This window comes from Cornus florida, unplaced genomic scaffold (assembly GCF_030987335.1).
Source record: "Cornus florida cultivar Cherokee Brave unplaced genomic scaffold, ASM3098733v1 CherokeeBrave_3.0.0_Hap2_Chr03, whole genome shotgun sequence".
NCBI classification, from domain to species: Eukaryota; Viridiplantae; Streptophyta; class Magnoliopsida; order Cornales; family Cornaceae; genus Cornus; species Cornus florida.
Window position 1 is genome coordinate 37,843,105 of NW_026775573.1, and position 16,757 is coordinate 37,859,861.

At 35.0% G+C, this 16,757-nt stretch overlaps 1 protein-coding gene across 1 annotated transcript; it reads left to right on the forward strand.

The window, feature by feature from the left end:
• The first annotated feature begins 13,408 nt into the window (after window positions 1–13,408).
• Window positions 13,409–16,081, forward strand: LOC132298744 (7-deoxyloganetin glucosyltransferase-like). The gene is made up of 2 exons (XM_059795116.1): window positions 13,409–13,955; window positions 15,084–16,081. The coding sequence occupies exons 1-2, from the start codon at window positions 13,436–13,438 to the stop codon at window positions 16,013–16,015; spliced, it is 1,452 nt and encodes a 483-aa protein (XP_059651099.1). The 5' UTR covers window positions 13,409–13,435; the 3' UTR covers window positions 16,016–16,081.
• The last annotated feature ends 676 nt before the right edge of the window (window positions 16,082–16,757 follow it).

The window sequence follows — 16,757 nt, forward strand, 5'->3', positions numbered from 1 at the left end:
CGTCCGGTTTTCGCAAACACCTTTCAAATATCTTTCCAAAAAACAAAAAAAAAAAAACAATTTCATTTGCTTCTCAAAAACACTTTTCCCTTTTTCATTCCCAATGAATACATGAATGCCTCATGCTTCGTAATTATTATGCCAACAATGAAACTTCACAAAAATTACCAAGTAATAACCACATACTTATACATCATGCTTTCAAATAAACAATTTGTCATATAGCATATATCATAGCACAAATTTAATATACTTTTCATCACATGATAACTAAGAGCATGTAACTGAACCAAATACTCATATAATCCACATAATCACATAAAACCTTAAGTAAAATGAGTTAAATAACCAAATTAAACATGCTTAGGGGCAAATCATGAAGGAAAATTTCACTAAAGCCAAAGAAAATGTGGATTGGAGCACCCCTAACTCAAAGAATGCAAAAGGCCCCAACTTATGCCTAATTTTTCAAATGCCTAAGGTTGGCCAAATTGTGCTTGACTCTAACCAAAACAACGGCCTTGATGAGCTCTCCAACATTGCTTAAGACAATACCATCAAATTCCTAAAGGTGGGAGAAGAATCAGGCTTTAAAAGCTTGATTAAAAAGAAGAAAAAAAGAAATCCAAGGGAGAGAGAGAGACTGTCGAGAGTGGGAGGAAAAAATGAGGCTTGTAATGGCCTTTTGGCCAATTAAAAATCTAGTGGTGGGTCCCACCACGAACCACAAAAATCCCACATATAACTTCTATTATACATGTATATATATATATAAACCAATTAAACCACTACCACATAATTTAATAAATAACTAAAGGTCATGCACAAAATAAAAATGCAAGAAATGCAATTGACCCGTGACACAATCAGCTGGTCCTACCTGGGACCATCAGGCTCGAAAAACGAAAAAATGTCAAAATGACAATCATTACATTTCTAAGACTCCTGAACTCAAAGAAATGCCCCAACCAACTCTTAGACACACCCGACACACCCCCACGGTGTCTAGCACGTAAAACAAAAAAAGACGAAAATGCCCTCGCAAAAAACATAAATTTCCAAAAAATGAAAAATGGTGAAAAACATAAATATTACAATATACCCTCCTTAAAAAGATTTCGTCCTTGAAATCTATCCTCCTTATGAAGGAGGCCCACAACCTTTCCTCTACCCAGAGGACATCGCACAAAACCCAAAAGACTACCAGCTCACAACCTTATCGCCCTTGACACCAGATGTCAATAGGCAATCCTCCACCACCGTAACTAACAATACAATGCTCACCACCCTACGTAGGTGCTCACCAGACAACACCTTATTACGTAGACCATTGGATTCTGTACCTGACTTAAAACTGACACAGGTTACTTCAACACAACTACACAGCCCTAAAACTCACGAGAAAGATAATCAATCGACCACTAAATATGACGACATCAAACCCTCAACTCATCCTTCAATGGACGCATTAAACCTCATACAAGGAACCCCTTCCATCTCACAATCAAGCTCAACTCTATCCTACACACCCTTGTTAGACTAAAGACTCACTATCCAACACTTAATTACACCATCACATATCGGTACAAGCAACCACTAACTGCACCATTCATCAATCATTACACTTAACAACCTCAAGATGACTAAACAACGAATCTTCCAACAACTATACAATCATGAGTCACCAAATCAATAAAACGTATTATCCTATACCCAGGTCACAAATCCTCAAAACACGATCTTCAATAGTCAATGGTTGCATCACAACCCATTTATCGGACATTTGATCCTACCTAACACACCTCATCACCCGAGACAAATCATCCGAATCCACACTGTCACACCGACACGACGCACAGTACTATGCTTTCACTATCCGCGACTAATCAAAACAATCAATGACCTTTGACCCGACATCATGCTAAAGAGGGACTGATTCAGGAAAAGTGGTTGGCCAGGCCATTCTCATCCTCGATCTGATCTCAACACAGATGTCGTTCCTGTCCTTAAGTCCAAACCTCAAATACAATCTCACATAGTCCACAATACAATCGTGAGATCCACTCACTATCAATCCATTGCTCTACGTAACCGTAACGGCTATACAGCCATATACCTACTCTAAAAATCCTGATCATACTTTAATCACACAACTCGTAACAAGCTAAAAATGACACGGAACCAAATGCCACCATCCTCGATCAACATAAAAGCTCTATAATCTTCTCAAAACACTTATACTAGGTAGACAACATCATTATATCATTCGGTTCAATTTTTACCTCGTCAAAACACACAATACGACCGTCTCATGCTTGAAACCTCGAAACCAAAGTCAATCATCCTCATCATTCTTCAACGGAATCCCATAATCACTTTCTAGTTGCTTAACACACAAATAAAACCAATACTTGTCCTCAAGACACTGCTCAAATCAGACATCAATAAAAACACCCCTAGCCATCACCGAAAGAACTAGACACCGAAAACATAACCCCAACTCATGCCATCAAAACCACCCCCAAAACAAGCACCACTAAAAATCCATTGACTTTATCTCCCTCCGTGGGAGTGAGTCGACCCAATCAACTAAACTTCGACCGATGAACTCTAACAACATACCAAACCACATATAGGTCTATCCACCCTCGGATGTGCACAACTCCAAAACGGAGAACAAGACTCATGACAAATGATGTCCTTACTAGGACTAAAACAAACAGAAAGGGTAACGAACCCCGTTCTTACAAGAGACTGACAACTCACACCTAAATGCACCGACACCCTGTCACATGCTCGCTACTCACCAATCGTCCAACTATGGACACCCAATCCACCTGAGATGAACTAAACTCCCTACACGCAAGGAGAAGAACCAACCGGATACACATACGGAACTACGAACTTAATTCTAGGCGACCTCACCACTAAGATACAACTCACAACACAACCATCAGACCAGAGCATCAATGCTCATAACATACTAACATTAGGAACAATCACTGTGCACTGGGCATTGCGTCCATTCTATCTAAAATCAGTCACTCCTAAATGACAACCTCAATGCCATAAAATAACACTTTACCACCCATTCCATCATTACCTTCCCAAGCGACACTGCCTCGATCACTGTGCACACAAGACCCGTGACCTCAATTACAACAACACACTAACTCTTCAAAAGAAAAAGATGCCTACATGGCAACACCACTCTCACTGGCTCTAAGGACTAAGTTGACCACAATCGCCTCAACTGGCGTATAATACCATCACCTACCTGACAACATACAACAAATAACTCACAGTCTCTAATCCGTCCTGGGATAATACCTAAAACCATTATGCTCATCAGTACTAAACATCACGCCAGAACACTTTTACTACCATCATTCTCGAATGACAACTTAAACCTCTCAACCCACCTGATCATCAAGTCACCACCAAGCAATTCTTCTTCAAACATCCTTAAGATAAAACCATCACAACAAGAGAGTAAACATTACTCTCGATACTCCCTACAACGGTTAGTATTAACCACTAGAAAAGAACTTTCACACGGTAATGCCATGATGACAAATCCTCAAAACAAAATGAGCACAAAATCAGAATTCTCAACACCCAATTGTCTTCGTAAAATCATCTACAATACAATCAATCACTGACACGTAACCGACTACTCAAACCACTCTTCTTAAGGCAATCTACGCATCTAAATAAGAAAACTTCATACCCTAGGTTCAACATCACTACCTCTCTTCTTCACCGTTCCTCAGAACACCCTTGGCCCCGACAAAAGGTAAATGGGGCTACCAACTAGACCTACGAAATCACCCTCGTCCCGATCATTCCAATCATCGGTCCATCTCCTTGAATCCTTAAACAACAAGCACTACTTCCTCATACCCCATACGCAACTTAAAATTCAACTCTAGTCCACAACTGTCAAATTCTAAAACACAATTCATTTGATACACAACACTTACCATCCATCACTTCATTCGCAACCAACTAAGCACTTTAATGACCCCATACAACCTGCCTTATTGTGTAATCCTACTCTACATAGTTAAAACTGACCACTATACCCCACCTCGAGACTATTTCAATAACCGTGCCAACTTAATCCTGCTCGCTAGCCGAGCCATGCAACCAACTCTCCACGAGTCGATTACCTGCGACACCCTCTTGTAGTTTCCCAGAATGGGAAATCACCTCTCAACCAACCATAACCAACACACTCCCTTAGACCATACCAGAACACTCGCAATACACACCTACAACCCAAAAACCACATCCATGACTCAGACAACCACTGCCACACCTACCACAACTAGTCTGAAAAAAACCTCCGCACCAAACTATAACCCAAGTCACAAACTCTAACCTCCTAAGGTTATACCTTTCTCCTACAAAACCCTCACTCGCACACCCGACCTCCACGGTTACAGGAACCCTTCCACCAATGCATGAAACTCACACACAACAAAGACACCATGCTATGAAATATGAACCCGTTCCAAAGTCATGCTCTAAGCACTGCACAAAATGCAATAAGAAGGTCAAAATGACCATACACCAAATAGCTCAATCCACGAGTTAGAAGTCCAAACCACTCGTTCGATAAAAACCGGCACCCAAACAACCCTGTAACAACCGAGTTCCTTGCCTACTCAGGTCAAAACTTACACAACTATCCATGCCACCACAAGTTCGCTACCGTACTAGCAACCATCTTATACTCGACCGCATACATGCATAAAAGTACATAGGTATACATACAAGACATACTTATATATATATATATATATATATATATATATATATATATATATATATATATATATATAATAACCGGAACGTAACCCTTGACACGACCGTGTCCTATCACATTAGTTTAAACAATGAGTCCATTAAATTATTGTGTGAAATTAAATATCCCGTCCATCCTTATTATCATGCACCACTTACATGTCATAACCCATACTCAAAGCTTGCCATCTTATCACATATAACATGCTTTCAAATACTTTCACATTTCATTTTCATAATTGGATCATATAACTACTTCACATGCATGGCCATGTAGCACAAATCTTTAGCACTTAAAAATATAAGCACTTAGCAAATAGGTATGCCTTCAAAACTGTAAACATATAAACAATTAGCAGGTAGGCATGCTTTTTAATACAGTAAACACGTAATCACAAGTGCGCAATCATTGCAAGTCAACCTTCTGCCCCTTTGGGTAAGCCACTACCGGTCGCCCTTAGGTTTTCAAACCTAAAGCTCTGATACCAATTTTGTAACGACCCGAACCCGTAGGTCTGAACCGCTAACCGAGTCCTTACCCGAACCCGAGGTTACCTAAATCAATGTCATTAAGTCTAGTGTTATTACATCATTAAACATCTTATATATAATCCTTGAAGACCTTAAGCTACCTTCCAATACTCAGAAATTAGTTAAACCAAAAGAAGGGACAAGAATCACAAAACAACAGTAAACCGGTCAAACGAAATGGCTCCTGAACCGATCGATTGAAATGGCCATTTCAGTTGGCCGGTTGTGATTCAAATAGTGGCTGAGGCTACTAAAAGTTTTGGTCGGTCGAAATGCCCATTTCGGTTAGCTGAAATGGCTTTGCGATCTAGAATTTCTTGCTGGATTGCTTTGAACGTGAAATTATACAAAAGGGTTGCTATGACACCTTAAAACTGAATAATTCATTTCCATACATATATTAATTCATAAGATATAACTTAGCAACGCCCAACATAGTAATACATGATTCTTTATAGTTTTTTTACAAAAGAACAAAAGTTTATAAAATTTACAAATCCATAAGTTGCATTTGTTTACACAACCTCTACATTAGTAGCAATATACAAATTACACTTGATCTTTATAAAATGTACATGGTGATGTTTCTATACAAAAGACAACGATGTAAGAGTTCTAGTCTAGTCCTAAGTTGCGGTGAGTTGATGTCCTCCTCTTCTTTCCCCAAACCTGAAAAATGTTAAAATAATGGGATGAGCTAAATACTCAGTAGGAAGTGTCTAAGACACACCTCTTACGACCCCGTGAATTCACGCCAAGCTTATGGTAAAAGTAAACGGGATCATGTCAATCGGGGGAAAAACACAATGACTACAACAATATCATCAAAACTACAAAATAGGTTATCCAACCATATATATACAATGCATGCCAATGTAATGCAATGACATACCAATGTCGCTTCCCATTTCTGAAATATTTCTATTTCAACTTCCAAAATCGTTAGTGCAATCCGACCCTAAGCACCTCCAAGGCGTCATAAGGGAAGGATTGACTAGCTTTCCCCGACTACATGGCACCTCCATGGCGTCGTCTGAGCCTAGGTAGCACAACCACACTAGAGTCTCTCTCTAGCCTCCCTCTAAATCACATTAACACCATGGACCACTAGGCGCTTCCTAGGCATCCGGTTTTCGCAAATACTTTTCAAATATCTTTCAAAAAAAAAAAAAAAAATTTAATTTCATTTGCTTCTCAAACATACTTTTCCCTTTTTCTTTCCCAATGAATGCATAAATGCCTCAGGCTTCGTAATTATTATGCCAACAATGAAACTTCACAAAAATTACCAAATAATAACCACATATTTATACATCATGCTTTCAAATAAATAATTTGTCATATAGTGTATACCATAGCACAAATTTAATATATTTTTCATCACATCATCACTAGGAGCATGTAATTGAACCAAATATTCATATAATTCACATAATCTCATAAAACCTTAAGCAACATGAGTTAAATAACCAAATTAAACATGCTTAGGGGCAAATCAAGATGGAAAATTTCACTAAAGCCAAAGAAAATGTGGATTAGAGCACCCCTACCTTAAAGAATGCAAAAAGCCCCTACTTATGCCCAATTTGCGAAATCCCTAAGGTTAGCCAAATTGTGCTTGACTCTAACCAAAACGACGGCCTTGATGAGCTTTCCAACATTGCTTAAGGCGGTACCATCAAATTCCTAAAGGTGAGAGAAGAATCAAGCCTTGAAAGCTTGATTGAAAAGAAGAAAAAAAGAAATCCAAGGGAGAGAGAGAGATTGTCGGGAGTGGGAGGAAAAAATGACTAAAGGTCATGCACAAAATAAAAATGCAAGAAATGCAATTGACCCATGACACAATCCCTGTGCGCAACAATTCTAGTAGCATGTCTCACCCGGGATCGTCCGGCCCGAAAAATAAAAAAATTCTAAAATGACAACCATTGCATTTCTAAGAGTCCTGAACTTAAAGAAATAGACCAACTAACTCTCGAACACACTCGACACACCCTACGGTATCCAGCACGCAAAATGAGAAAAGACGAAAATGATTTCGCAAAAAACAGAAATTTCCAAAAAATAAAAAATGGTGAAAAATTGAAATATTACAAGTCTCATCATAAATATAATGAAGCTCGTCGCCGGAGTTGGATACACCACACCGAGTCTTGTTAGAACTGGAGCATGCCGGATTCATTGACTGCTCTGAAACACTCGATTTTGGGTTCTTCAATAAAGCTTCGATCAACTGATGGTCTACAATTGAAGCTACTCTGATCATCATGTTCTTGAATTTCACCGGTGGTGTACGTGGGCAACGCTAGAGTTACAGATGGCGTTCCGTGAGGTCAATTGTCATAAGAGTATAATTGTAATTTTAAAATACACATAGTAGGTGGTTGTAGCAAGGGTGTGGTGATGAAGGAAGAGAGGAAGTTTTGGATAGTTATTAGTTCCTTAGTGATAATGGGTCTATAAAGATAGAGGGGTTATGTTAGAGAAATAGAGAGAGAGAGAGATGGGCGGGGGGGAAGAAGACCTTGAAAAAAAAATAATAATAATTCAGTAGCCAATAGGCTGATGACACCTGGCAAGTGTGGAGCTAGCAAGCACAAGTCAAGTTATAAAACGACTTCGTTTAATGTACCAAAGTTCATAAGGGCATAATTGTCGTTTCACAATGAGGGCATAATTGGCATTTAAAATTAACAATTTCAGTTTAATAAAATATTAATATACTATCAAGTGAATTATTGTCATTTCACAATAATTTAACAGTTATGTCACGGAAAGGGGGCAACGTGATAGTTTTGTTAGTTTATGGGGTTGTTTAATAATTAAGGGGGTTATATGTCGTTTTTTTAAAACAATAGGGTTTTTTTTATAAAAAAAAAAATATTATGATTTTAACTCTTTATTATATATTCCACAAGAATATTAGTAATTAATAGTTAAAGGGGAGAGGATGCAAAACTCGAACACAAGTGTTTTGGACACAAGGAGCAACTCAATCACTGAGACAACATGACACTTGCAGCTTTAGTAGTATAGCTACCATAAAAAAAATTATATATATATATATATATATATATATATATATATATATTAAAAATAATTTTATGGTAAAATAATTTTATGGTAACAAAGGGGATATATATATATATATATATATTGTAGGTGTTTAGTAATGAATGTAGAAAAAAAAATTACAATCAGAATAATTTTTAATTTATTTGGTAATAATTTAAAACACTTCCGCTACTCGTTTAACAATTATTACTTATATGGGAGTGTACTTATACTTGACAATAGTATGTCTTAATGTAAAAAAAGAATAAAATTTTCTTTATAAAACATAAGAAGGGATAATTTTTGAAAAACCAATTACCTGAAACATAGCACCTTTATATTTTATTTATTTTCATTCAAAAGTTCAGTGAGAAGTACCATTTAAAAAGTGATTTTTTTTTTTTTTTCTTCGTTTTTTTAGAGTTACTAAGGATTTTGTGGCCTAATAATACTTTCGCTACTTTTCAAAATGAATGATGAGAGTTTAGAACAAATAGATTTTGTGTGAAAAAATAAATAAATAAATAAATAAAAACAAAAAAAAGAGGTTATTTAGTTATCAAACGTATCTAAAGCCAATATAGAGCATTGTGTTTCCTTCTGTTATGACATGAATGATGGAATAGAGTTGTGAGAACAAGAAAAAGACAATACTTTCTTTTAAAATAATAATAATAATAATAATAATAATAGTAAAAGAATTAACAAATGAGCATAAAATAAATAATGATGATAATAAAATATAAGATAAAGATTTAAGTAGTTTGAGCTTACAGAACAAAATATTTCATTAAAAAAATCAAAACAATATACAAATAACAACTTATACCCAAGATCCAAATAATAACTTATACCCAAGATCCAAATACACCTAATTGAAACTCTCAAACTTTCGCCAGATTTTACTTCTTTTTGTTCACTTGAGCTCTAACACACTTTGTCAAAGAAAACAGAAAATAATACTAATAATAATACTAATAATAATAATGCTAATAAATAATTTCAAAAAAAAAATTGGGGTTGAAAGTTAGGGGCACCGAAAAAACCCTGTTCATTTTTTGACTTTACACGGAAGCTGCAATTTGTACAGAAAGCAGCTGCAATTTGCATACCAAATCTCGTGGCAGTGATAATGGTAGATTGGTAGGTCGGTGGTTGTAGGAACACGCAGCTAGCTCCTGCATTTATTGCAGCTCAATAATGGGCTGATTTGAGCCACCTATGTTGACATTTTTTTTTAATCTTTATTTTATAATAATTATATGCTTAGATAGTTATTTTTTTATTATTAACAAAAAATTCACATGAATATTTATTGGAATTCGAACCATTACCGTACAAAATACCACTAAATTGAAGTGTATTTTTTTTAATTTTTAGGTAATTATTATTTAGAGAATTAATATTGACACTCTACAATTCTACGATGTTCTAATTTTTTTTTTTTTAAAATAAAATTATAAATAATTCCTACATCACATCATGTCTTGTTATTAAAATTCTAGCTAATTAATGTTTTATCTCGCACGCTCTATCTCTCTCTCTCTCTTATATTAAAATTTAATAACAAAACTAATCTAGGTTTTCATTTTAATATTTTAGTATCCCGCTTAAGTTTTCATTTTATAAAAGAACAGCAAAATAGTTTCCACATTGCTGCTCTAACAAAGACCCGTTCACCTATATAAGATCTCGAATGTATATATAATCCTTCACATACTTGGTCAGGTGTGGTTGTGAATAAATAAAAGGTGTTTACTGTAATGTCAAAACAATATTGAGTTGTCAATCACATCATTGCGTAATAGGATCGATTTTGTGTACTTATATATTTGTAAACAAGCCTAATATTCACGTTTTAGTTTAAATCTAATATTTTCTTCTACATTTGCTTCAAAAATCAAGCTCACTAGTGACTATTTTTCAAGCGCTTTGTATTTATTCTTCATTGGTCCTTTTTTTTTTTTTTTTTTTTTTTTTTTTTTTTTTCGGTGTTGGTTCTATTGTCTTTCTTCTATCTGAGAAAAGGTTTGAACTGCCCTAGGATGATAATAAGGGAGTACAAATATCAACTCCCATTATTTAACTATATAATTATGTTGTATATATAGAAATATTTTAAAACAAATAGAGGAGCTAATTAAAGACAACAATTCAATGTGATCCACACAAAATTTATTTTTGTGAGAGGGACAAAGAATGTAAGAGTTTAACCATGCATGTTTTGACATTTGTGCCCATGTTTTTTTTTTATTTTTTCGCAAAGATGTGTGTGCCCATGTTGTAACTGAATTTTGACACAAAACTTTGACTATACATACATAAAATACTTATATCCTCTTAAAAATCATCATGTGCATGCATTTGTGCATAATCATAATAAAAAAAACTAAAGAGTTGATGCGTCAATCTAATTATAATTTTTTATTTTTCCCCTGTAAGAATTTTGTTGGAGCACAATGTACGTAGTCATTGAGATCACTCTCATCGAGAAAGTAAAAAAGAAAAGAAATGGAACTGAATACTGTGAGTTCTTTTTAATACATTTTGAAATCGATTTTTTTTTTTTTGATTATGTTAAACATCATGGAAGCTTTTGGATATTAATTAATTATATCTTTTTTCTTTTTCTTTTTTTTTTGAAATTTTAAGCAACTGTATATTAATTAATTATATCGCATCTTGAGTTGTCTTTATCTCTACAGTTCAACTATGTGCTACTCTACTCCACATAAACAATGAAAAATTTATACTGGTGGAATATTTTTCCCGATACACGAAAAGTTTCTACTTTCGAGTGGCTTTACTCGACTTGATTTTATCAGATTGACAGACGGACCATTTAGAATGAAACCAGCTACAGCATTTTACATATTTTAAAATGTTTGACTATTTAATTTATGCACTCAATTTTTCTTTTCTTTTTTTAATAGACAATATTGATATTAAAGTTTATGTGAGACCTTTTAGAATATATCATAATTTATATAATTTTTTTCTTATATATGCACTCGGTAATAACTATAAATTTTTATGAAAAATTAATTTATGAGGAAGTGTAGTCTAAACTTTTATAATATCATTTAGAACCGTGATCGAACCAAATCGTTAATAAATCGAACCAAATTGTACGGTTCAATTAAAATTTTCAGTTTGACTGAATTTTTATACACTCCTACTTACATATTGGAGATGAGGTACCACATGAATAAGAGAAATAATGGGTCTTCTAATCTCAATTATCGATTTTTCCTCCGAATACAACGTGATTGGATTACATTAAAATTCTTAAAAAAAAAAAAAAAATTCTGTAAATATTTATTTCTTTTCTATTTATTTCCAATCATGTTGTATTTGGAGGAAGAATCGATAATTGAGGTCGAAAGATCTATCATTTTTTTATTTTAATATTTCACTTTAACTCTTTTGAGTTTGTCAATATTTTACATAAATTCCCTTTATATTATTTTATTACTTTGTTCATAAAATGTATGCTTCAAATTGGATCTAGAATAAATTATTATTTTATATTATAATGAGTATCTCGAAAATGATTTCTTTGAATAGACTTGATCAACTGAGAATAGAATCGGTGGCCAAGCAAAACTGCAAAAACCCCAAATTTCTTTTATCTTTGTGCAGTTGGTGGGGACTTACTTTTATCTTTATCATTAATATATGTAACGCCCTACTTACTACTTCCAAGATTCAAAGCATTGAAATCTGCGTTTTCATTCTAATTTTAGACACAGTTTTTAATGCTCTAGCTAAAAGATAACATATTTTTAATTTGTTTTTTTATTATTTTATGTAAAAGTTAATGCTCACATGTGGTTTTTCTTACAATATTAGCTTCAAAACTAGAACATATCAATAGTGGGGCATGAGAAAATCCCTTAAATTAATATTTTTACATTCATATAGTGGGGCTTCATATACTGGATGCAAAATTATTAATTTAAACTTCAACGTTCATATAATTAACTTTATCTTGGTTCTTAATCTTTTCATATTGCATAGTGTGGTTATACAAGAGATGCACCATTCAAACTGATAAAGTAGATTGCCGACTCAACGGTCCAAAGGAAAAGTGAGTACTAAACACAATTATTGTGAATCATATCATCACTTGTTAAGGGAAAACGATCCGGATATAAAATAATGTGTATAAATGAGTGAATATATAACACTATTTTAAGTTTTTAGGTAAATAAATAAGTGCCTACTCGTTACAGTTCGTATCAAAGTCAGACTCAATTCTTGATCCGATACTACGCTAAGTGTTCGATCCAGAAGGCATCCGAGTGAGCCACCCCAAGTAGACAGGGTGGCCCAACAGCAACGAGGGCGTTACGAGTTCGGGTGAGGGAGAATATTACAAGGGAGACTTATCCCACATCGGATCCGAATGAAAAGTGACATGAATATAAATTGGTGAGTATGTAACACTACCTAACAGTTTAAACTTTTGAGTAAGTGAACAAGCGCCCACCCGTTGCATCACTCTCCTACACTAATAACAAATCAAATACATTTTACTTTTTATTTAATAATGTTGAAAGTATTGTATCTCAATATAATATATCACAGGAATATTGCATTCTCAATATATGCGTTATATAAATGTTAGCATTGGGTAGCTTCTTGTTTTCTGTTTTGAAAAGTGATTTACATGTTTTTTTGCTTTCAAAAGTATATAGAGTGAAACAAAACACGAAACTATTTTTGATAGGAGAATAATAGTCACTGAATGATATTTCTGAATAAATTTTGAATCAGACGTTATTTTTGTTTACCTCATCTACTTAACAAGTTTTTAAAAAATAATTATTTAACATATAATAAATATAGCCAACCACGTTACATTTGATATTAATTTAGAATTTTTTTTTCAATTCCATATCATTACTCTTTTTTGATAAGTAAGTGCAAGTCGCCAAAGTTTGTTAGTTCCATTATAAAAAGGGAGAGCCCATCTTCCTTAGTCATATCATTTCAAGAGTGAGAAGTGAGAAATCTAGAGAGAGAGAGAAAGAGAGAGATGGGTTCTACTGGTGTGAATGAGAAACCTCATGCTGTGTGTGTCCCATACCCAGCTCAAGGTCACATAAACCCAATGATGAAGCTAGCAAAAGTCCTTCACTACAGAGGCTTCCACGTAACTTTTGTCCTCACTGAGTACAACCACAAGCGCCTGCTCAAGTCCAGAGGCCCCAACTCCCTCGACGGCTTGCCGGACTTCCGGTTCAAGACCATTCCCGACGGACTCCCTCCTTCCGACGCCGACTCCACCCAAGACATCCCTTCTCTCTGTGAATCCACAACCAAGACTTGCCTGCAACCTTTCTGCACCCTCCTTTCGAAACTCAACGACAAGTCGTCGGATTCCAACATCCCGCCGGTGACTTGTATCATCTCCGACGGTTGCATGAGCTTCACTGCCAAAGCTGCTGCTGAGTTTGCAATCCCTGAAGTACTCTTCTGGACCACAAGCGCTTGTGGGTTCTTGTGTTATACACAGTACACTCATCTGGTGGAAAGAGGACTAACACCAGTCAAAGGTAAGTTAACTAGATCTTTTATATATATATATTGTTTGGGCAATGATACAAAGTTCAATAGTTGGATGTAATTTTCACTTGCGAATTAGTTCAACTGCGGGACTACGTATTAATTATTTATATTTTGTATTGAAAAAGAACTTCCAAAAATGTTCTTAGAAGAGACTCGAATTTTATATCTTTCACTGAGAGTAGATACTATTACGAACTTGATAAACTAGATCTTATACGAATTACTTCAATTTGATCTTGTGGTATATTTTCATATAATGCTAGATGTCATCAAATTTTATTCATGATTGTTGTTACAAAAAAATTATTGTAATATCAACTAGCTAGTGTATCGCCTTAATCTCACATGAATGAGATTGATCGTATGAATTTTCTCTCTTTAATTGCATAACGTTTGAGTTACTATATTCAACTAGTTTACCAAATTACCTAAATTTTATGAATTAAAAGAGAACTATAGATTGAAAATTCGTCAAGTTCTATTCGGTTTCATAGGGTGGGATAATTTCATGAATGGTTTCAATTCTTGTGATTTGATGTTATGACTGAAATTGTATAGATCAAGTGGTCAAACTGATAGTAAATAAACACTAATCCAGTAAGCAGTTTGTTTTGAATTCTATAGTTCATGTGATAAAAACATCTGGATCACTTTTTATATTCAAATAATAATAGTTCCTAATTATGCATTACTTAAAGAATCTCAGTCTATGAGGGTGTTATTCCGGGCAGATCCAACTTTTTGTAAAAAACTCCTAATTTTAAATTTGAACAACGTTCATGTTCTTTCACGTAAGTATTCAATTAATTTTGACATGTTTAGTTTTAATTAAAACGAGATCAAGACAAGAAAAGTCCTTCTAGCAAAAAATTCATACGCTTCTGTTTTTTAAATAAGACAAAATTAATGACTGCCAATAAATTAAATAAGTGTGACAACAATAAATTAAAGAGAGTATTTTTTTATTTTTTTAAAATGGAAATAGTATCTAACAAATTAATGAATAAGAATAAAATCTCTTTCTTCAATTATCTCGATAATTCTCCCGTACATCAGTTGATAACAGAAACTGATTACAACTTCTTTACTGTGATAATTTTTGTTTTGATTTACAGATTTGAGCCATTTAACAAATGAGTATCTGGATACAACTTTAGATTGGGTACCAGGAATGAATAACATTCGGTTGAGAGACTTTCCAAGTTTCATCAGAACAACAGACTCAAAAGACATCATGCTCAACTTCCTCATCAATGAATCAGCTGTGTCCATCAGCAAAGCTTCTGCTATCATTTTGAACACTTTCGACGCCTTGGAACAAGAAGTACTGGACGCTCTCTCCGCTATGCATCCTCGTCTGTACTCCATCGGTCCTCTACACTTGATGGTCAACCATATTTCGGACGAAAGATTGAAATCTATTGGCTCCAATCTTTGGAAAGAAGAACACGAGTGCATCGAATGGCTCAACTCACAACAAACCAACTCAGTGGTGTATGTAAATTTCGGAAGCATCACTGTCATGACACCCAATCAACTCACTGAGTTTGCATGGGGACTTGCTAATAGCCAAAAACCATTCTTGTGGATTATAAGGCCCGACATAGTAACAGGTGAGAATGCAATTTTGCCAGCTGAGTTCTTGCATGAGACTAAAGAAAGGGGCATGTTGGCAAGTTGGTGCCCCCAAGAGCAAGTCCTTACCCACGCGGCGATTGGAGGGTTCTTGACACACAGTGGGTGGAACTCGACGATTGAGAGTGTGACCGTTGGGGTGCCGGTGATCTGCTGGCCGTTCTTTGCAGAGCAGCAGACGAATTGCCGGTACAGTTGCGTGGAATGGGGCATAGGCATGGAAATAGATAGTGATGTGAAGAGAGAGGAAGTGGAGAAGCTTGTGAGGGAGTTGATGGAGGGAAGGAAAGGAAAGGAGATGAAGGAGAAGGCAATGGAGTGGAAGAGGAAGGCAGAAGTGGCTAGTGGACCTGGTGGTTCTTCTCAACTTCACTTGGACAAATTGGTCAATGAAGTTCTCTTGTCAAAGTGATTCCACGAACTTCGATTTGTACTGGCTTTGGTTTATTTCCCAATCCTTTTTTTGGTTATATATTTGCAAGTACAATATCATTATTCAATAATGCAAAAAAATATTTTTAATGTAAGAAGTGTTAGATGCTAGATCAGTAGATGTAGAGAATTGACACTTGATACTTCAAAGTTGAGGAGAGACACTAATCCATTGGGTTATCGAAACATTTGCGAAGAAGAAAAAAAAAAAAAAAGGAGATAGATTGACTAATGGACCCATAGTTATCATTTGATGGAGTTAAAGTCACTTGAAAATATGATGTTGACCAAAATGTTGATGTGAATATGAAAAAAGATTGTTCGCTGTCCAAACTACCCTTACTATTTTCACGTACCACTTTTGTGCAAAAAAGTACAACTCTTATGCACATAGGTACCACTTTTTATGCATAAAAGTACCATTCCTTTTTGTAGACCATATATGTCTGCGTACACAAAAAGTGGGACCTGGTGACATGGTTTATACAAAGAAAAAAAAAAAGGAGGAGGAGGAAGGTACTTGCATACATAATAATGGTATCTTTGTGCACAAAAATAGTACTTACATGCACAAAAGGGGTACATAAAATTAATAATAAGGGTGGTTTGGACAAATGAACAGTGTTTTTCATATATACGTCAGTATTTTGGCCAACTTCATTTTTTCGGAACATTATGACTTTGACTCCATCAAATAATAAATATGGGTCCATAACACCGTG

Bases quoted from the DNA above. Each gene is read 5' to 3' on its own strand.
- LOC132298744 (XM_059795116.1), top strand. From the start codon at position 13,436: ATGGGTTCTACTGGTGTGAATGAGAAACCTCATGCTGTGTGTGTCCCA. The intron at 13,956-15,083 runs GTAAGTTAACTA...TTTGATTTACAG, and splicing joins AGGACTAACACCAGTCAAAG to ATTTGAGCCATTTAACAAAT.